The sequence below is a fragment of the Dromiciops gliroides genome, chromosome 3 (genome assembly GCF_019393635.1).
Source record: "Dromiciops gliroides isolate mDroGli1 chromosome 3, mDroGli1.pri, whole genome shotgun sequence".
In the NCBI taxonomy this organism is placed as follows: Eukaryota; Metazoa; Chordata; class Mammalia; order Microbiotheria; family Microbiotheriidae; genus Dromiciops; species Dromiciops gliroides.
The window spans coordinates 533,624,145-533,647,370 of record NC_057863.1 but is presented as its reverse complement, the minus strand read 5'-3'; the positions used below and the strand labels follow the sequence as shown (position 1 = coordinate 533,647,370).

The 23,226-nt window shown below is 41.3% G+C and overlaps 1 protein-coding gene across 3 annotated transcripts in view; it reads right to left on the bottom strand.

Moving 5' to 3' along the window:
• The window catches only part of SIK2 (salt inducible kinase 2), a 159,180-nt gene that overhangs the window by 3,835 nt on the left and 132,119 nt on the right, over positions 1-23,226 (bottom strand). For all 3 annotated transcript variants that reach the window (XM_043997141.1, XM_043997142.1, XM_043997143.1), the window contains 7 exons: positions 20,574-20,697; positions 19,140-19,360; positions 16,992-17,144; positions 12,709-12,873; positions 5,743-5,971; positions 5,071-5,355; positions 4,746-4,909 (listed from right to left, as the gene is read on the bottom strand). In XM_043997141.1, the coding sequence (XP_043853076.1) occupies positions 4,746-4,909; positions 5,071-5,355; positions 5,743-5,971; positions 12,709-12,873; positions 16,992-17,144; positions 19,140-19,360; positions 20,574-20,697 (1,341 nt within the window). The remainder of the gene's footprint in view (positions 1-4,745; positions 4,910-5,070; positions 5,356-5,742; positions 5,972-12,708; positions 12,874-16,991; positions 17,145-19,139; positions 19,361-20,573; positions 20,698-23,226) is intronic.

The window sequence follows — 23,226 nt, the reverse complement described above, 5'->3', positions numbered from 1 at the left end:
TATATGGATCACAGCTATCACTATTCACTGTATTAAAAAGGAAAATGTTCTGGTATTTTTGTGAAAAGTTTTCACCTTCCAGAGACCCTGAAAGAGTCTCGGGGACCCCAGGGATCTCTAGACCATACTTTGGGAAATACTGCTCTATACCTTCTCCTTGACAGGGGTGGTGTGTGGGTCACTGAACTCCTGCTTTCAATCAGCCAATAAGCATTTATTATATCCATACTACGGGATGAGTTTTGTGCTGGGCAGGGAGAATGCAAAGACAAAATGAAACAGTCTCTATCCTCCAGGAGCTAATATTCTGTGAGGAAAAATAACACACCTGTATATGAATAAGCATTACATCTGTACAAAATAAATGGAGGGAAAAGAACACTTTTTGGAATCAGAAGATCTGGTTCCCGTCCTGCCACTGGTGCTGATTGCCTGTGTGACTTTGGGCAAGTCTATTTCCCTGCTAAGTCTCCTTTTGCTGGTCTGTAAGAGGAGGGGGTTGGACTCTGATGTCCAACTCTGAGGTCACTTCCAGTTCTAGATCTATACTCTCACGATTCTAAAGAGCAGATAGTTATGTGTGAATAGTAGGAGTTGAGGGACGTCACTGGAGCAGAGGACTGAAAGAAGCCAGAGGCCTGAAGAGGTAGAGGTGGGAAGGGAGCACATTCTAGGCATGAGGCACAGCCTGTGCAAAGGCATGGAGATGGGAGGTGAAGGGCTGTGTGCGAGAAAGAACAGAAAGACCAGTTTGGCTGGATCACAGTGAATCAAAGAGAACCTGAAGGAAAGTAATGCAATTAAGTTTGGAAAGGTATGCTGGAGCAAGACCGGGAAGGGCTTTAAATGCCAAACACAGGCGTTTGTGTTTGGTTATTAATTGGTCATGCAGTACTGGCGCTCGGGAGAGCATCTGGGGCTAGATATATAGAGTCATTTCTTTCACTAACTCTTGGGCCTTTGCAACCTGGCTTCCAATGTAATCATTTAACTGAAACTGCCCTCCCTAAAGTTACTGATGGTCTCTCATTTGCCAAGTCTGATGTGCTTTTCCCCTCAGTCCTTAGTGACTTCTCTGAAGCATCTGGCACCGTTAACCAGCCTCTTGAGGCTGCTCCCTCCTCTCTTCTAGGATTTCAAGATGTCACCTTCTGATTCTCCTTCTACCTGTCTAGCCACTCCTCAGTCTCCTTGGAGGGCTCATGTGCTGTATCATACCCATTTAGCCATGGCTATACCCCAAGATTCTATCCTGGGCCCTTTCTTCTTCTCTACAGTCTCTCAGTTATGCCATCAGCTCCCATGGGTTTAATTACTATATCTATATGCAGATGGCTCACAGATTGATATATCCAGCCCTGACCTCTTCCCTGAGGTTCAATCCTACATTATCAATGACTTATTGGAAATTTCAAACTGGATGTCTTACACAAACCTCATGCTCAACTCATCTAGACCGGAAGTTGTTAATTTTTCCTCAATCCAACCACTCTGCCAAACTTTCTTAGTACATCTGAGGGCAGGCCTTTTAGTCACCCAAGTTTTCACAACCATGTCGTCATTCTCCTATATACCATGTTGCCAAACCCTGTCAGGGCCGACTCCATATATCTCCTATTGATCTCCATTTTTTCTCTACTCATTAAGCCACCACTCAAATTCAGGACCTCATTTTCTCTCTCTCTTTTTTTTAATTTTAATTTTTTTTAATTTTTTGGTGGGGCAATGAGGGTTACTTTCCCAGGGTCACACAGCTAGAAAGTGTCAAGGGTCTGAGGCCAGATTTGAACTCAGGTCCTCCTGCATCCAGGGCCGGTGCTTTATGCACTGTGCCATCCAGCTGCCCCCCCTCATTTTCTCTTGCTGGGATTATTACATTAGCTTCCTAATCGGTATCTGAGCCTCAGATCTCTCTCCTTTAGAATTCATCTTTCACATAGCTGCCAATGTGATTTTCCTTAAGTCACAGGTCTAACTATGTAATTTCCCTACTCAGTAAACTCTTGTGGCTTTCCAAAGTTTTATATTTAGCTTTTAAAGTCCTGAACAATGAGATCCCAAACTATCTTTCCAGTATCACTGTGCATTACCCTCCTTCCTGTACCCTACAACCCAGCCCGACTGGCTTTTCCTGTGTTCCTCATACATGGCATTCCAGACTCCATTTCTGGCTATGCATTGGTTGTCTTCCATGCCTAGAAAACACTCCCCTTCGCACCCCGACCTCACAGAACTCCTCTCCTCCTTCACAATCCAGCTTAAGCAATACTTCTTCTTCTTCTTCTTCTTTTTTTTGTGGGGCAATGGGGGTTAAATGACTTGCCCAGGGTCACACAGCTAGTAAGTGTCAAGTGTCTGAGGCCAAATTTGAACTCAGGTACTCCGGAATCCAGAGCCGGTGCTTTATCCACTGTGCCACCTAGCTGCCCCCTTAAGCAACACTTCTACATGAAGCCTTTCCTAATTCTCTAATTGGTAGTGCCTCTATCTTGTATTTATTTGTATTCATTCTCTTCATATTTTGTATATATTTATATATGTAATTGCCTCCCAAATTAAAATGTTAGTTTCTTGAGTAGGGTTTGTTTTATTCTTTGTATTTGTAACCCCAGTGTAAAAAAGAGTATGAACTGAGCAAAAAAACCAAACAATTAGATTTGGCAATTAAGATCATTGGTAACTTTGAGGAGAACAATTTGAGTTGACTGATTAGGTCAGAAGTTAGACTGCATGGAATTGAGAAATAAGTATGAAGACAGGAAGTAACGAGAGCCTACTTTCCAGGAGTTTAACTGAGAAAGGAAGAGACAGAAGGTCATAATCTGAGGGCATGGTAGGGTTAAGTCAGATTTTTTTTTTTGGTGAGGCAATTGGGGTTAAGTGACTTGACTAGGGTCACACAGCTAGTAAGTGTCAAGCGTCTGAGGCTGGATTTGAACTCAGGTCCTCCTGAATCCAGGGCTGGTGCTCTATCCACTGTGCCACCTAGCTGCTCCTAAGTCAGAATTTTTTAAGGACGGTGGAGACCTGGGCATGTTTATATGCAGCATGTAAGAAACCAATAGAAAGGGAGAGATTGAAGCTTAGAGAAAAGAAATGGTTTTGGGGACAATCTGGGGGAGGAAATGGGATCAAGTGTATAAGTGGAGGGGTGGCCTTGGTGAAGGTGATGGACATCTTTTCATCATATACTGGAGAGAATGGGCAGTGATACCCCAGAGTTTTGAAATGTAGAGGAGAAAAGAGAGTATTCCCAGTGATTAGCCTCTACTTTGAATAAGGCCGGGTTCTTTCTTGAAAGGGATAATGGTGGGGGTAGTCATGTAGGAAGCTTGAGGACAGAGGATAAGATTATAGCTGTTCTGGAGAATCCGTTGGAGACAATCATGGAAGAGTAAAGGGTTTCTCTGGTATAATGACTTGAGAATAGCTGGCATTTGTAGTAGACGCAGTGTGGTTATGTGATCTCCAGTTTCAGTCATGTTCATGTGAGTAGGTCAATGGTAGGAATAATTCAGGGTTGAATATTGACAAGGTATAAGCAATAGTAAGATAAGCAGGCAAGTGATTTGATATTGGTAAACTCTAGATTTAAGATTAGGAAAGGAAACAGAAAGTGAAGTCAGATCATGTGTGATGGACTGAGACATCACTGAGGGATGGAAGAGCCAGAAGTCATGATGAGGATGAATAAAAGGTTTACAAGACATAAGGCACTGAGAGAGAGAGAGAGAGAGAGAGAGAGAGAGAGAGAGAGAGAGAGAGAGGGAGGGAGAAGGTCATGGCTGGATAGGAGAGTTCCAAAATTCTTAATTGTGGAAGGTGAACACTCATGGGCAATCGCCAGGTCAAAGGTGTGACCAGCCCTGCGTGGGGCTGGGATGGAAGGAAAGTGCAGGCCAGTTGAGGAGATTAAGGGATTTTGGCCTAAAGGGTGTAGGAAGGATCATCCACTGGCATGATGAAGTCACCTAGCATGATAAGAGGGACTGGGGCTGAGAGAAAGCCAGGCACTGGACTTTGTGAGAAAGAAGAGAGAATGATCTTCGATGGGGTCTGAAAATAGCGAGAGGGGAGCAAGGCTTACAGCTACTACTCACTGACCAGCAAACTGAAGGTTGTCAAGGAGGGTACATCCAACATGGGAAAAGAGCCAGTGCTGCAGTATCTTTGGGGGGAAGAGAATGATGGGAGGAGGAATCCAGTGCCAGAGGTGGAAGAAGTGCAAGAGGAAGAAGTCTAAGAAGAGGGGAAATTTGTTAATGATGCAACCATAATTCTAGAGAGCATAAAGGAAGGAACAAGAAGAACTGGATTAGAATCTGGGAGGCCATGACAGTGGATATGGAAGGAGAAGATGAGACAGGGTGGATTGTTTAGGGAACTGAGGCTTCATTATCATTGAGGTTGAGAGAGTAAGAGTTGAGAGTCTGGCGGGTAAGATATTATGTGGATGTGTGGTACCTTTTATATGAAAAAGTCACGGTTCCAGAGGTCTAAGCTGTGGAATTTAGTTAGGAATGCTTAGTTTTGCGTTTGGTTTTGGTGACGTTACCCTAACAAGAAGATCAGGTTAACCTTGAGGGTCTGGAAAGAAAGAGGAAATATCTAGAGTTGTGTGTTTTCATAGAAGATCCCACATGCTCTGGGAAAGGAGTAAATCCTTCAAATTAAAATCATGTATTTCCGGGACTATTAGGTGCCTTGGACTTGCACTCATTATTTAAAGGGCCTATGATACCCACCTGTGAGGCACTGCTGACAAGGTCTTGGAGCTGAGGAGCAGCTGATGCTAAGCTAGGTTCTGCCTCTGACCCCATCTGTTCATATAGCAACTGGACTTTGTTCAGTTCAAGAATTCCTTTGGTTCGAGCCAGGTTCTGAAGGTGCTGTCTAAATGCTACAAGTCCTAAAAAGAAAATTTAAGGAAAAAAAAAAGAACAAAAAGTCCAGATGAATACCCAAGACCTTTTAGTAAACAAGTTAACAAAGATGATTAAAAAGTCCCACTTAGCTCTTATCATTTATAGTTTTGAAAACTGGTGGAAAAGTAGAGAAAAGAACAATTACCTTGTGTGAGAGAAGTATCTGATGCCCTCCTGCCTTCTCTGAAGCTTACTGGGGACCTGTTGTGAGCCTCTCGTTTCTGTGAGCTCAGTACCTGCATGGCTGGATTGGCAGGTCGTATGCTTATGAAAGGAGGTGTCAAGCGATGTGTAGGCTGATTGGCCAACATGATGTCCTTCAGGGATGGGTTGTCCTCTAGAAAGTTCAGATCCCTCTGAATGGATCCCATGTCATACTCAGAATCCACACTGCCCAAGGAGGGGTGGTCATTCACAGAAAAGACTTTTCCTGCAAGAACCAGCAAAACAGGTATAATCAACAATAGGAAATCTTTCTTCAGGCATGTGATAAGTAGCACAGCCAGTTAACTAATCAGCCAATAGTTTCATAAACTTTTAACCTTCCTAGGCTCAGTCTTCTAGGGCTGAAATGAACTGTTTCCTTAACCTCCAAATCTGAGAACAGATATAAGGGGGACAGCACCAGCAGATGACGAGTCCTTAAAAGGTCCAGACAGGCTAAGTTCTAGGATTTTATCGTGTTGCTGTTATCTGGGCTATAAAAGAAATAAACAGACTATAACTTGATGCTGAAATGTAACCAAAACTCTCAGGTGGTGGTAAGGACACAACTGAAATAGTGAAGGGGTGACCCCATACCTATACCAGCATTTACCTGTGCCAGGCATCATGACTAGCTGATTGGTCACTTCTGCCAATGTGTGACGTCTCTGCCCACAGCGTGTTGATTGGAAAGCATCAAATGAATGGCTGGGGTCTTCCTCAGGCTCTCCTTCTGTCTCTATTCCTTCATCAATGGAGGTCTCCATCATATTACTAGGCAACGATTGACATCCTTTTCTCATCATTATGGGGGGCACTGGGTCCAGCAGACAACCATTCACCTACATACCACAGTATAAGAGTGAAAATGGTCAGCCACTGCTCTGCTGAAACACTAGTTATTTCTAAGATGGTACAGTTGTTGTTCAGTCATATTTTGGTCATGTCTACTCTTTGTAATACCCATTTGGGGTTTTCTTTGTGAAGATACTGGAGTGGTTTGTCATTTCCTTCTCCAGCTCATCTTACAGATGGGGAAACTGAGGCAAACAGGGATAAATGACTTACCCAGGGTCACACAGCTAGTAGGTGTCTAAGGCCAGATTTGAACTCAGGAAAACGAGTCTTTCTGACTCCAGGTGTGGCACTCTATCTACTGTGCTCCTTAGCTGCCCTAAGATGGTACAGATTCAGGGGCAAACTATAAACTGAGTGAACTATGGAATGCTCATGTGGCAGTTTGTTAAAGATTTAGGATCAAAGATTCATCCTTTTTTTGGGGAGGGGATGGGGCAATGAGGGTTAAGTGACTTGCCCAGGGTCACACAGCTAGTAAGTGTCAAGCGTCTGAGGCTGGATTTGAATTCAGGTCCTCCTGAATCCAGGGCTGGTGCTTTATCCACTGCGCCACCTAGCTGCTCTGGGACCAGATTCAGGCAAGACCACTTCTCTGCTCTCCACAAGATCAAGGCATCTTCTTTGGGGTTATTCTTTTGGTGGTTCTGCCTTCTCAGAGGCACTCCATGTTGGAATTAACTAGGTTTTTGTTTTTTGAGAGGGAAAAGGGAGAAAAGCAGCGTAGCAGTGCTGAGGGATGAAGGAAGGAAGGAACCTCTGATATTCTTCATGTTTTAAAGACAAAGTACTCTAGGAGGTTCCCGGCACACGTTTGTGCTCACACTCATACTCCCTGCCCACTGGATTTAGTTTTTATTGGTCCCATGTGCCTGCGGTATATAAATGTGAACATTCCCCACTGTGACTGGAAACACAACAAAGGCCCAAAATAATATGGTAAATGGCCAGTGCCTTCCATTATAGAATAATAAATGACTTAACTTACATGCCCCCACATCCAGGAGAGGTTACTGAATGCCAGAGCACTGAACTCACTCTCCACGGGCAACACAGGCAATAATCTATATCTCTCCTCCAGCAGAGATCGGCTCAGGCCTGCTCAGAGGTTAGAATTTAGCATGGTGGAGGCAAGCCTTTAGAAGCTGTGGCCAAGAAAGCCCACTAACACTTGAAAGATCTAAAGCAGGGTGGACAGAAGCACCCAGAAGGCAGCTACAGTCTGGCTCTCTCCTGGATGGTAAAAGCTCCAAGAAAAAGCCAGTCTTTGTCTTGTTCCTCAAACTGTCCCCCTTTGTGTAATCATGTATACCCTGTGCAAAGCTTCTTAGGAACAGCCAGTCACAGGGGGACTCTAAGCAACACTCTCACCTGGAAGATGGTGTAGAATGACTATTTCCTTTGGAAGCAGGACAGGTTCCCTATGTGAGGTGACGTGGGAGCTTCCTGTGCCAGAAACTTCCCTTTCCCTGCAGCCAATCATCTTGAAGGAATTTTCGGCTCTCTATTTGGAGAGGGAGCCTTGGGTGACTCAGACCTTTGTTTGCCTGTGTAGAGGCTATGCCATGAAAACAGCTTTGGGGCCGTGCCATCCTCTGGAGGAGGGTGGCTGCAGCATTTTGAGTCGAGTTCTTGGAGAAGAAGTCAAGTGAGGGCTCCAGAGGAGAGCTTCTTCAGTGCCCCCAGCACTCTACCCCTGACAGCGACTTCTGTTTTCAGCCTACACATCGCCCAGGCTGCTTCTCCCTTTCTGGGGCGGTTAAGTCTTTCAGAACCGAGTGGCTGCTTGAGAAGCACTTGGGGCTCCCACTTTGGCTGCTGAGACCTTTTCATATTCTCCTGATTCAATTTCCCAACACTGGCCAGGCATGTAACCATTCAATTTGCTAAGCCCCTACCTTGTCTGAGGAGCTCCAAGGACACAAAGATGGGGAAGCAAATAAGGTCGCGCCACAAAGGCCAGGGAGTGGAGCAAGGACTAAATATTTTTTCTGCTTAATAATTTTAATTTATAACCTCTACTCAAATCTTACTAGTGAGCAGGGACTGCGAATAGATGTGGTTATTGCAGTGGATCTGTTATACTTGCTGTATACTTGACATGAGTCCTGGCACAGGAGAAAAGTAACTTCTAATTTTTGCTTCTTGGATGAAAGAGAGAGGTTTGCATAGGTCCTACAGGTTGCAAAGCTCTACCTCACTTAAATGCAACTCAAGACATAACTCTTGTGATGTCATTGGTCCTCTTTGAGAAGGAAGGTATTGACAGGAGCAGCAGCAACAACAGCAGGTTTGTCATGTACTTAAAAGACATCAGTGCATTTCGTAATGAGCTGAGCCTCCCTAACACAGCGAACATTCATATTGGCCCAACTTTCTGGCACTTAGACCCTTCCCTACCTGGCCCTTGGCCATCTTTGGAAGAGGGCAACTTGATGGTACATCAAATGCACTCAGGAAAAGCTTGTGTTCACCAGATTCTCTGACTTCATTAGTTAAGCACAGTCTGGATTTTGGGAAATGAACGTTTTTATATATAATTAGCCTATTTCTTCATAAAATCAGTTCAGTCCACCTGAGGCTATGGTGGAGAGATTAACCAGAAGAGACTCTAGCTCTCATCAGCACACTTCAGAATCCGCTGTTTATTGCAGCGCATCCCTCTCCTTTCAGTAACAGCTGCTTCAATAGCACAGTGCTGGGGGCAGCTAGGTGGTTCAGTGGATAAAGCACTGGCCCTGGATTCAGGAGGATCTGAGTTCAAATCTGGCCTCAGACGCTTGACACTTACTAGCTGTGTGACCCTGGGCAAGTCACTTAATCTTCATTGCCCCACAAACAAAACAACAACAAGAAGCAAGGTGCTAAGACCAGGAGAAGAAATTCTCCAATGCCCTGGGGCTTGATCAAGTTTAAGGACATGTTAAAAAGTTCTTCAGTGCCCCCAGCACTCTACCCCTGACAGCGACTATTAGGGCTCAGCTTCTTGCCCTGTATATTGGGCTATTCTCCTCAGCCTGTTTTCAAAATGGCTACAACAATTCCCATTTACATAGAATTGTAAGGCTGACTTTCCCCTCAAGAAGGTTGTGAGGCAGGAAGTGAAAGTACCTATCTTGTAAACATCAGGTTTGGAATCTGAACCCAGGTGTTCTGAACTCTTTCTTTCCATTATTCCACACCATTATGGAGGGGAGTAGTATTATGAATTCTAAGTATATTGTCAGAGACCTGGCCCATGCTCTTCTCTCTTCTTCCCTCCTCTGCCAGACTGGCAAAAGAACCAAGAGAAGTTACTGCGCCTGGCACAGACCATTTTATTCTGGCATTAAAATGGGCAAAGGTACAATTATCATACATTGTAACTTTAGTAGCAACATTAAAAAGTGCTCCTGTAACATTGGTAATGAAAGGAATCTTCACTTGGCAGCTGGACTAATTATCAGTCAGATGAAGTGGGGTATAATAATGCTTTCGATGGCATTTTGGGATTTCCTACTTCCCAGTATTTTAAAACTCTGGACATTCTGTGGCAAAAAAGGCTGGCAGTTTTGGTATGAGATCAGCTCTTAGAAATAAGATATCTTGTTCTAACAAAGCAATCTCTGCTGCCCGAGGCACACACATCAGAGGACTTCTGAAATGTAACAAGGGCCAGAGAGATCTTTGACACTTTGAAAGGCATTCATCTTTCCTTCTCCTTGACGTCAGTTCACATTGATAAGAAACCACGTCTACAGAAGTCACTGAAGTGCTTAGGGCACAAACAGGACTCACCACAGTCAGTGCTGCTGTCGACAAGGGATGAAGCTTCTTGGTCTATCACAACTAAAGACTGCTTAAAAAATAAGAGGTTCCTGCATCAGTGAATAGTGTCATTTATAGCCAACAAAAATAGCAGAAATAAAAAGTTACATTACACCACTGCATTTTGAAACAAATGTCAACGTTGTCTATGAAAATTCATCACTGTCCACACATTTTCATGGCTCAATTTCCCCCCTTTTGGCGGGCAGAAGAGGAGTGGTGATTTGGAAAATCTTATTATTGGCCTCTGTGGTCCCCCCCCTGTGGTTCCTGTTTTCCACAGGAAGGGATTATGAAATACGTAGAAACACTTCTTTGTAGCACTCACTACCTTCAAAACAACAAATACAACCAAAAATTCATTCTACAAACTCAAAATAAGACCAGTACCAGTTTTTACTGTCCATTTGTAGCTGCCTTTACTGTGACCCTAAACTTATACTCTTTGGAGTATTTGGACTGGTTAGCTGGATGTAGGGCAGCAAAGTAGACAGAATACTGAACCTGGGGTAAGGAAGCCATGGGTTTTATTACCACCTTTAATGGCTGGATAAACACATGAACAAGTCATTTAATTCTCTAAGACTCAGTTTCCTCATCTATAGAATAGGGATAATCATAGCTGTTAAGTACTTCTATTACAGGGGTCCCATGAGCCTTAGATAAAGAATGTATAAGGGCTTTGTAAACATTAAAATCTACATAAAACCGGGGCAGCTAGGTGGTGCAGTGGATAGAGCACCAGCCCTGGAGTCAGGAGTACCTGAGTTTAAATCGGGCCTCAGACACTTAATACTTAACTAGCTGTGTGACCCTGGGCAAGTCACTTAACCCCAATTGCCTCACTAAAAAAAAAAAAAAATCTACATAAAACCATCAGTTGTAATCTGCCATCATGACAGTCATCATTAATTTTATCAATATGGATGCAGAACACTGAAAGCACCACAATTTATAACAGCCTCATGGAGGAATGCAGTCTATCTAGCATATTTTAGACAGCTGTAAATAATCAAGAGGTTTGGATGAGAAGGGATCATGGGATTTGGAGCTTCGAGACATCTAGTCTAACCCTATTCATTTCACAAATAACAAAACTGAGGCCTGGAAAGGTGAAGTAACCTCTCCCAGTCATACATATAAAATGGGACCAGGATTTGAACTCAGGTCCTCTAATTTCAAATTAAGAGTATTCTGTTACACCACATGGCCTCCTGAAGGTATATCCTGGCTCCTCTGGGATTGGAACCTGAGAGGTCCAAATAGGATCATAGGGTTGAAATTTAGTATAAATGTCAGTTACTGAGGAGAGAAATGAAATTAGTGGAAAATGCCATCACTCAACTGAACATAAAGATAAGCTGTATTCATATCCAACAAACTCCTAGATCTGTAGAGTCTGAGGAATAGAAAGTACTGGGGATCATCTACTTCCGCTCCTGTTCAAATCCCCTTCCTACCACCCATCCCCAGCCTCTTAAACACTGCCCGAAGGAGCGTGTCACTGGCTGAGTCAGCTTGCTCCAGCTTTGTAAGGCTCTAATAGTTTCTATGTGTAGTGATTTATAGGTCCCAAAGGAGGCAGTATTAGGGAGGAGAACAAGCTAAGAAAAATATAACAGGCAAAAAATAAGCCTCACTGGTTTATACAGCAGAATTATACCAGGACCTTAGAATGTCTCCCTCCATACAAAAGCATTAAGTAGCATTCTGAATCTTCCCCCAACCATGTTCAATTTCTTCCCTAGTTACAACAAAACTCACGTGCTCTAAAATAGCTCACTCTAAATAATAATGCAGACAGTGTTCCATCTGTATGTTTGGGGTCTGATGCCCTCACAGACAAAACTTTAATACCCTATGTTTGTCTAAGAGCTTCAAAAGAGGTGAGGTTTTTGTTTTTTTGGAGGGGGGGCCTTCTTATCTCCTCCCTCCCAACTTATATCCAGATTTCTAGAATGCAAAGACATAGAATAAGATGACTTCCCAACCACGTAGGAAGAGAGGTAGTAATAGCTCATAGGTTACAATGAACAGCATTCTAACCAGACAAACAAACCTAAGTGTGAAAGAAAAGCCTATCACTCAAATGGCAATGTTTGAGTAGTATCACTCCAACCTCTAATGATTAGCAGCAGCTCAGTTTTACAGCTTATCAAAAGCACTTCATTCCTGTTTCACATCCTAGCATCAAACTGCCTGCTCTCCATTCAAAAAGCAATGTTATGTGGACATGTGCAAAACCCCATCTCCTTCAAGTATGATCAAACTCCCTCTATTTAACTAGCAAGAAGACAGTTCCATGGGTTTACAACCGCAGGAAAATCAGAGAATAGTGGGAACAACAAAGAAGGACAAACTTTGTCTTTTGTAATAATGAGTTCACAGGTTTTTAGAAATACTTTTTGCTTCTCCCTCCCCAAAACATAAAAAACCCTGCAATCCACTAAAGGAGAAATGAGAAGGGACATAGATCCATGAGGAACAGAGGAAAGGCTTTTCAGAGGCAATGTGCTATAGCAGATGAAGTGCTGAGTTTGGAGTCAGGAAAACTGAGTCTGAATCCTGCCTCCAACAATGACTAGCTATGTGATCTATTAGCCTCAGTGTCCTCATCTGTAAAAGGGGATAATAATACCTGAGCACCTCCCTCAGGGAGCTATTATGAAAATAAAAGAAGATGTACACAATGCTTTGTAAAACTGAAAAGTGCTACATACATTTCAGTTATTAGGGCACAAAAGAAAGTTCCAAAATAGGAAAATACCTCATTGATTAGTGCAGAGGTACATCACAGATATTTTTCCATGGGCTTTTTTTGTAGTACCCTCCACCGAAAAACTGCCACTGTAGAATGCTATGAGGAAACCAAACCTCCCATGAATTTGGCTCTGAACTATGTAAGAACACACTGTACCTTTGGTGTATCAACTCGTTCTTCCTCCATGAATGTTGCCTCGGCCTGGCATCCAGAATTTGGAAAGGAAAAGGCCTCCACATTTGATGTTTGAGGGAGGATGGGGGACCTCATCAGTCTCATGTTCTGTGAACGTATGGTCATTGGGGGACCAACAGTTTGTGCCTGTAGAAAAAGAATAAACACGATCTATCACAAACAAAAAAGTTCAAGAAAATAAAATTCTTTGGGTGCAAATAAAAAACAAATGTTGGTAAATGTTGGAATTGCAGGTAGACTGTTCTCCCTACATGATCAGAGGAAAGATCTGAGCATTAATAAGGTACATATATGAGTTTTTAAATGATCTGACACATTAACTGTCTTGATGTTAGACTTCGGCCTCTGATTTCCACTGCATTTGCAAGTTGCAGGACATGATTTTGTCAGGGTGGTGGAGAACATTTTGAGCATGAGCTATGAACATGTAGCCCATGTTGTTTTTATATTTGTATTTTTGTGTGGTCGGAGATGAGATATCTCTGTGGCCATGGATGGAGTCAGCAAAACAAACAAACAAAAAAGATGAGGGGAACCAGAGGTAGGAAAAATATTTATTCACAGACTATTTACTCACCCTTGAAAGAATGAGATTTATTTTACATTTCTCCATTACACCCAGGTATTAGTGTAACCAGTATAGTACTGAGCTTATACTTGGGAAAAGGGAACTTGCTCTAGAATCCCTATGGCTCTGACTGCCTCCTGTCTTTCCTGTCTATTCTTCTGGGTATTTTAGGCTAACTGGCATGAGAGATACTTCTTTCAAAACAGGAGAAGGAATATAACAATGCTATCATGGAATGTGGAAAATGCTATTTTAAAGACTGAACAGGATTATGAGTCTCCTACTATCTGTTTACTTAAATGATATTAATTGTATGGATACACAGAACAACCTGGGGGAATGTTCACCATATTGGACACTCTGGAATGTCAGGGAAGGATAGCTGGGACAGCCAGTACTTAGGTAAGTATGACCAGTACATTTTATATTGAGGGAATGAAAGGGAACAAATGATCAGTTTTTAGAAGGATTTATTTCTCCATGAAACACAAGCTCCTTTCCGTGCAATACGGTCACATTAGTTATGTGCTGGTTCTGCCATCTCACCAGGGATTCAACAATTCTTCAAATTGGTATACAACTATATCTCTCCTTAGTATGACAAAGAAAAATTTTAGATGAAGGCAAACACTACTGAATTTCTGTGAAGTTCTGGACAAAATGGAAACTTCTCTCTAAATTTTATCAGATTTCTTTAATGTAGTCCTTTTGTAAAGCAGTAAAATCATCTTTAAGATGTTTTTTTCCTATTGCCATGAGGTATAACCAAAGAATTACCATAAAATCCACCACAAGTGTGCAAAAGTGTCTGCCTATTTGGCAAAATGTTAACAATGAAAGTCATCGGGTCCCAAAATCTTAAGTGTGGCAGAGAACTAACTCAAAGATCACCTAGGTTCAACTTTCTCATTTGACAGGTGAAGAATTTAACAGAGGCTTTAAATTTCTTTTTTTTTTTAGGGAGGCAGTTGGGGTTAAGTGACTTGCCCAGGGTCACACAGCTAGTAAGTGTTAAGTGTCTGAGGCTGGATTTGAACTCAGGTACTCCTGAATCCAGGGCTGGTGCTCTATCCACTGCACCACCTAGCTGCCCTGAGGCTTTAAATTTCTAATGGGTGCATCTTAATTATTCAAATTACAATGAATTCCTGATGAGTTTCAATGAAACTCTAAGGTGATGTTTTCCAAGGATCAGGAATAGTGAAATTAGAAAAAGGCAACATTATATTTGGTTCCTTGAAATAGTTCTCATAAAAGTATCACAGCATTATGATGACATATGTAAAAGGGTGAAAATATACTAATATTTTATATGGTATTATTGAATACAAAAATGAAATATGCAATATATGAAAACCTCTCTTTAAAGAAAAGATGGTATATTCCCTAACTGATAAATGGTTTTAGGACATGAACAATCAATTGTCAAGGGAAGAAACTCAATTGATCAATAGTCACATGAGAAAATGCTCCAAATCACTAATAATTAGCATAGTGCAAATCGAAACAAGTGAGGTTTCACATCAGACAAATGGTGGAGGGGCTGTGGAAAAATAGGCACATTAATGTACTGTTGGTGGAGCTAGTAATTGGTCTATCCATTGTGGAAAGCAATCTGGAACTATGCCCCCCCCAAATGATAATGCCACTAGGCATATGCCCCAAAGTGAGATAAAAAGAACATATATGGACATAAATATTTTGTAGCTGCTCTTTTTATTGCAAGAAAGAACTGGAAACAAAAGAGGGTGTCCATCAACTGGGAAATGTCTGAACAAACTATGGTATATGAATGAATTGAAATACTATTGTATTCTAAGAAATGACAAAAAGGATGGTCTCAGAGAAACCTGGGAAGACGTGTATAAACTGATGTAGAAAGTGAGCAGAACCAGAAGAAAATTTACACAACAACACTGTAAAAAAGAACAACTTTTTAAAGGCATAAGAATTTGGATCAATGCAATGATTAAGTGTGATTCTAGAAGACAGATGATGAATCAGGTTATCTACCTCCTAACACAGAGGAGAGGGACTCAGGATGCAGAATGAGACATGGTCAAAATGGGAATTTGTTTTGCTTGACTATGCATATTTGTGACAAGTGTTTTGTTCTTCATCCTCCCATTTTCATGGGGAAGGGGTGCAGAGAAGGTGGCAGGGAAAGAAAAAAAATATTTGTTAACTGAAAAAGTATTATATAAAAAGATGGATTTTCATATCTCATCACTCCCCAAACTGATCCTTCTGAAGTTACACATCATGACCCTTTAAAAAATCCTTAAGAGTAACTTTCAAACATTTTATTCATGCCCAATGATAGCAGTTAGATATCCCTGTTAGAGAAAGCAAGTAAGCTAAGTAAGATTCAGAGAGGTTCAGAGACAGTGACTTGCCCAAGACACCACTATTCATATTAGGGATCTTTGGACTCCTAGACCCATGTCTCTGTCCCTAAATCATGCTGCCTTTCCATGTAGAAGTATTCTCTTTGTGGTAAACTTATGGAAGAACAAAGAAGAGTAGGCACGCATGAGTTGTGCTTACCATCCCTGGGAAGAATCTCTACCCTGATGAGTTCAGGGATCTGTGTATTTGAATATTCATTTCTTTTTATATGTTGTTTATATGGACCAATGCTAGCTAAAATGTTATATAAAACGACCACAAGAGACACGTACAAAACTCCAGCCCTTGTGCTTGGACAACACAGTGCCTTGGGCAAGTCATTCTCTGAACCTTAGCATTCCTTTTCCCTATAATGGGGATATAGGCCTTCCCTGCCTCCCCAGGGCTATTATGAGGACCAAATGATATGATGTGAGCAATCACATTGAAAACTCTAAAAGGATACATAAATATCAGATATTAAAACAGGAGGCAATGTGGCAAAATGAAAGAGTATTGGAAGGAGATTAGAAGGCGTTTGTTCTAGCCTCAGCTCTGCTACTGTTTGTCTGTGGGAGCTTGGGAAAGTGTCATTTAATTTAGAGTCTCAGTTACCACATCTAATTCCAGTACTGTTTACCTCACAGGGTGGTTGTGAGGATCAAAGGAGATAATATATGTTGAAGTAGTTTATAAACTGTAAATGCTACACAAATGTAATGTATTATTATGATGAGGAAACAGAGAGATGAAGAACCAAATACTAAATGTAAAGAGAGTTCAAATGTACATGGTGCTTTACAGTGACCAACACCCTTTTCTTGCCATAAGGCAGGGCAGGTGATGGCAGCCCCAGACACAAGGGAGACTGGCTAGTGATGTGGCTAATAAATGACAGGTCTGGGAAAGAAATGCAGAGTTCACTCCAAATCTGGAGCTCCACTACCAGACCATGCTCCTAATTCAGTCAATTGGCAAAAAACAACCAAAAAAGCCCCAAATCAGAAATTCCAGAAGGGGAGAAAAAAAAGAAGGCTTTAGGATTTATGAAGCCAATTAATCCTTCCAGAAAAGGGAAAGGAAGAGAAACTTCTGAGATACCAATCAAAGGAACTGTATAAGGGTATTATAGTCTATAATACAATATAAAAGTAAATAACATAAAGGTACTAGAGTAAATAACATAAATGTAAATAGTGAAATGTCAACCCTTTCTTAATCGATGAAAAACGTGTCCAAAATGATTACATGTGCACCAGACGAGACCACCACCTGGACGAGGAGTTACCTTGGCAACGGTTTGTTCAGCAACAGTGCTGGGCCGACGCTGTCGAGCATCAACTCTCTGCTCCACAGGGAAGCTGCTCCGGTGAGATTTCAGCCTTTCCACCAATAAGTAATAGATAGCAGCAAAGTGGTTATAACTCTTGTTCTGCAAAGACTGAAAAGGAGAAAACAAATATTTGAAGGTCAAATGCTATAACTAATCAAGTTCATGCTTCTACACTTTCCTCAAGAATCAAGGGAAAATCATGTACTTTTGGAAATGGGAACAAAGTTAATTATGCCTCAAAGTGAAGTCCAAGCATCCAGGGTACAAAAGAGAAAATAGCAACTCCCTAGATTGGATTGGCTCCTTTAAATGAAGAGCAATCGATGGTACTTTGCTACTCTTCATACAGAAGGTCATGAGGTCCCATACTCATGCAGGAACCTTGTCATTCTATGGCTACAATCTTGATGTATCAAGCCTATCAAGCCAGGCAGCAATCTGAGCTGGGCAGTACTAATTCTGTAGCCTTAACACAGGCCCAAACCACTCACAATTCTAGACCAAGAATCACAGAGATTTGGGAAAACATTCTGGGATTTATTTGGTTTGAGGACAAGATCGAGGAGCTGGATTAAAGAGAAACTCCTTCTGTTCTTAGGTATTTTTTTCCTCTTATTTTTGTAGTCCTACCCTTTTGATACTTTGAAAACAGAGCTACCTCCCAATTTTTTACTTCCTGGCCTGTCTACTATCCTCACCCTAACAGAGCAGAGAGACTGACTGCTCCTTTAGCTCATGGCTCCATCTTACAGGGCAGCATGCCCACTGGCATGAGCTTTTAGTACAGAGCCAGAGCAAGCCTATAGGATCCCCTTGTCCCCCCAAGCCACCAATCTGGAAGCCTTATAAGAATAAGCAAAAAAAAAAAAAAAAAGACATTTGAGCAAATGAAAAAGCCACAGTGTAGTTTTTCTCTGGGGCTCCAATGGAGAAAGAAAGGCTGGGTAGGGTCTTCAATGCCAAAATAGCCACAAGTGTATTTTTCAGCTTCTTCTTGTTCTTGCTTCCAAAAATACTATAAGCTTGGTCTACTAATTGTCAAATGCTTTCTGAATGTACATAACCTATCAAAATGGTATCTTTTATGGATGGAACAAAATAATCTGTAAACATTTAATGAACTGTCAGTTCTATGATTTCTAAAACTTCCAAATCAAACTAACATCTCGGGGCAGCTAGGTGGCACAGTGGCTAGAGCACTGGCCCTGGAGTCTGAGCTCAAATCCGGCCTCAGACACTTAACACTTACTAGCTGTGTGACCCTAGGCAAGTCACTTAACCCCAATTGCCTCACCAAAACAAAACAAAAAAACCCTAACATCTCCTTTTGTTTCATGTTCACTTGTCTACTCTATTTTCCCCTCATTTCTTTTTTGTTTTCTTTCCCTGAGGTCCCCCACCTGCCCCCCAATCCCATTTCTCACTCACTTTCAACCACTTTCAACATTCAGACATAATTTCATCCAGCTTCTAGGAATTATCTTCCCATAACTCACTTGCTAATTTTTACTTTTTTCTTTTCTGAATGATAAAGGACCTGTAGTCCTTACCTCTAGCAACTCTTCTCACTTTTAGGAAGAGGGTACAAGGAAAGGGACTAATACAATGAATATAATGTAAGTAAAATGTTAGTAGGAGACTGATATTACCTGAAGGGAAAACTAAGAAATACTTATTCTGGTGACAGTGCTGATGGGGGGAAGAAAAGGGGATAAGCATTCATTGAGCACCTACTATGTGCTGGGCACTGTGCTAAGGCATAATCATTTCTATACCTCATGATATTAGTGCTGATCACAGCCCATCTGTGATCCACACCACCCTCACCCAAGGCTTCCACAGATGATGTGCCCATCAGACTGAATGTCATCCTCTGGACTCTACTATTTCATGTATACCAGTGCAGCACTCTGGCTATCTCAGCTATTATCCCTTGCTCTCTTTAGATGGCTGACCTGCCTCCTCTTCCAATCTACTTACTTGAGGTCAATGCCTTTTATGATATTTCTTGTGCTGTTTTACTTATACTGTCCAGGAACCTATCACATTATGTTTCGAGATGCCAAGCATAATCAAATCAGAAAATGGCTTTAGCTCCTTTACCTCCATGGTTTTCTGTTGATCTATTCCAAGGCTATGCATTAGCCGCAGGACCTGCTCATTATACTCCCCAAGAGATGGCTCATTTTCCTGCTCTTGTGGATAGAGAACAGGTCTTTGTACGGGAACTTCCACCATCATCCACTTGTGCTCTTTTATTTGGGCTATTGTCAGCCTTTTAGATGGATCTAACACTAACATCCTCCGGATGAGATGCTCACACTCTATGGAAAGTAAAAAGTTAAAAAGAAAGAGTCACATAAAGCACCCAATAAATATTACTGCCTGTGTCTCATTTGACATAGTGGTCCACTGGCAAGTGAATGCTGCTGACATGTATTTTGGCAATATGCAGGGAGTTAAAAACAGTGGTCACAGTTGGGTCTGTCCAATTTTTATACTAAATGAACTTCCTCACCAACAGAAAGCAAACCTCTAGTCATGAACTTAGTTTTCTCCTAAAAAGAAAATCAAACTTTACTCTTGAAGCAGGGAATTAATAACTTGTTCCTAAGTAGCTTCAAAGACTAATTTGTTTAAATGAGGAAAGTAACAACCGATAAATAGGAAAAACTTCTAGTCATACTTTTCAGTAAGTAAATGCACAGACTTTTGATGGATTCTACAACATCTTTCTAAGAGTATGTGCTTCTTTGATAACTCTCAACCTCTTACATAGTTTAGAAATTAGGCAAGGTATTTTTTAGTAAGAAAGTTGAAACAAGATATGGGTATCTATCATCCGTGTGTCATTTAGCAGTTGCATAGAATCTAGAGTAGATTTTACAATAATTTAAAGATTTCCCTGAATGGCTGCCTCACTGAAAGATGTGTAATCAATAATAAATTCAGGAAAAACTCCTGGCTGGCTTTAGTTATCAACAGAATTAAGGTTAGTAATTTTGTAAGGTGCTTGGGTACACAGAGATGGAAGTAGCAAGGATGACACTCCAGAATTTAGTCAAAGAAGAGATATAAATAATTTCCTCCTGTTTAACAGTCCAAAAGAGACTGGAAAGGACTAGGAAGTTATCAATTCAATCAAATGACTCTGTCAATTAGTTATTAGTTTGTGACTTCCTGCCAAAGGAAAAAGGAAAATCCATTTTCTCTTCAGAATAAAATGGTTGTGAATCTGTATCTTCAATGTATTTCTTTGTCTAAAATAAACCCGAGACATTTATAGACTCAGAGTGAATGGGACTGAAAAGACTTGCTGCTTTTAATCTGTTAAACTGTTTCTGTTTTCAGTCACAAGTTAGGCTGGAACACTCTGTCTCACCTACACAGAGGGGGTTTTTTCTCATTTCCAAAGCCTCTGAAATGACTCAGTCACTTTTTTTTTTTTTTGCCACCTACAACTTTTGGAAAACATGGAAGGCACTTCATTCAGAGCTTAGAATCTGTAAAGCACAATCAGCAAGATACATCACTTACCTTCTGACATGAAATAGGGAATCCGGAATCTTCCTTCCAGAACCCTTTGCCTCAGGATAGGGAGAGTCGGTCCATCAAAAGGTAGCGCTCCACAGACAAGGACGTAAAGAACTACTCCCATGCTCTAAGACAGAAAATGATAATGCATCCACTGTACTTACTATCTGATATTTCAAATCTACTTTACACGGTTAAATATCTTCAGTTATTATTAAAGTCTCATGGAGTGAAGAAGGCAAAATGCCTATTTGAATTGTGCTGAAATGGAGAATCTCAGAACTGAAAGAAATCTGAAACTCTGGGGTTTTTTCCCCCCTCAAGAGTCTGGTCATTTAGGTGAATATTGAATTTTAGTTACTGTGGATCTAGGGAAGGTTCACTCATTTGATATCAAAATCTCTATCCTGGGTATCCTGTTCTATAAAGTCTTATCACACAGAGTCCAATGAACAGGAAAAAAAAAACCAAAACACTGATATCTACTGCCTAAGTGCTCGGAACCTTGAGGATGGGCCAAAAGAGTGAGTATTATTAACCCATCAATCAGTATTTATTAGGCACCGGACTAGGTACTAGGGATACAAATACAATAAATGACAAAAAAACCCCAAGTATTTGCAAGGCACTTAGATTCTTTTTAAAAAAAAAAATTTATCCTGTGGATAGAGTACCAGCCCTGGAGTCAGGAGGACTTGAGTTCAAATCCGGCCTCAGACACTTAACACTTACTAGCTGTGTGACCCTGGGCAAGTCACTTAACCCCAATTGCCTCACTAAAAAATATATATATATATATATATATATATATATATATATATATATATCCTTATCCTTTAAAAAAATTTTTTTTTTAGACTGAGCCATTCTTTTTTTGGGCGGGGGTGGGAGTGGGACAATGAGGGTTAAGTGACTTGTCTATCTATAAACAACAATACACAGAATAAATAGAAATCAATACAAAATGGTGAACCAGAAGGTAGAGAGGGAGAGCTTTGGCAACTGGAAATCAGGAAAACCTCTGAGAAGGTGTGCTTGAGCTTCATCTTGAAGGAAATGAGGAATTCCATAAGGTAGAGGTAAGGAAGGACTGTGTTCTAAACAGTTAGTCAATAAATAGATATTAAGTAACTACTTGTATGCTAGGTGGGCACTGTGAACAGTCCCTGCCTTTAAACAGCTTACAATCTAATGGAGAGACAATATGCAAACAAATGTATACAAAGCAAGCTGTATACAGGATAAATACAGGAAATAATTAACAGAGGGAAAGCACTGGAATCAAGAGGGGTTAGGGAAGGCTTTCTGCAAGAGGTGGAATTTTATTTGGGACTTAAAGGAAGGCAGGGAGGTCAGTAGTCAAAGTAGAGAAGGGAAAGCATTCCAGGCATAGGAGATGGATGGAGAAAAGTGGAGAAAAGAGAGCTGGAGACAGAATGTCTTGTTTGTGAAACAGATAAGAGGCCAGTGTCACTGAATTGAAGATGATGTGTCTGGAAGTAAGGGATAAGAAAAGTGGAAAGGGGAAGGGGGTGGGTTATGAAGGGCTTTAAATGTAAAACAGAGCATTCTATATTTGATAATGGAGGAAATAGGGAGCCACCAGAGTTTACAGAGTATGTATGTGGGGAAGACAAAGATGGTCAGACGTGCACTTTAGGAAAATCATTTTAGTATATGAATAGAGGATAGACTGGCGTGGGGAGAGACTTAAGGCAGGCAGATATATACTATCAGGCTGTTGCAATAGTCCAGGTGTAAGGTGATAAAGGCCTGCACTAGAGTGGTAAAAGTATAAGAAAAGACAAGGGGACATACATATTACAAAGGTGAAATCAATAGACTTTAGCCACAGAATAGGTATAGGAGGCGAGAAATAGTGAGAAATCCAGGATAACTCCTAGGTGGTGAGCCTGAGAGACTAGAAAAATGGTGTTGCCTTCTACAGTAATAGGGAAAATAGAAAGGGGGCAGGTTTTTTTTTGGAAAAGACACTGGGTTCCATTTTGGATATATTGAGTTTAAGATATTTACTGGACATCCATTTCGAGATGTCTGAAAGGCAGTTGGAGATTTGAGATTAGAGGTCATCAGAGAGTTTAGGGCAAGATGTATAGATTTGAGAATCATCAGCATAGAGATGAAAATAAAATCCAAGGGAGCTGATGAGATCACCAAGTGGATAGTATAGAGGGAGAAGAGAAGAGGGCCCGGACAGAACCCTGAGAGACACCAATAATTAGAGGGTGTGATCTGGAGGGTGATCCAGGGAAAGAACCAGAAGAGTGGCCAGATAGGTAGGGTGAGACCCAGGAGACAGAAGTGTCCCAAAAACCTAGAGTGAAGAGAGTGTCAAAGAGCATAGTGACCAACACTGTCAGAGGCTACATAGAGGTCAAGGAGAATGAGGATTAAGAAAAGGCCACTGGATTTGGCAACTAAGATTATTAGTAACATGGGAGAGAGCAGTTTCAGTGGAATGATTAGGTCCGAAGCTGGATTAGATAAGGGGTTAAGAAAACAATGAGAGAAGGTGGAGGCATCTGTTTTAGGGCAAAGGATAGAAAAGATACGGGATGATAGGGGGGATGGGAGGATAAAGTGGGGATTTTTTCAGAATGGGGGAGACACAGGCATATTTGGAGGCAATAAGAAA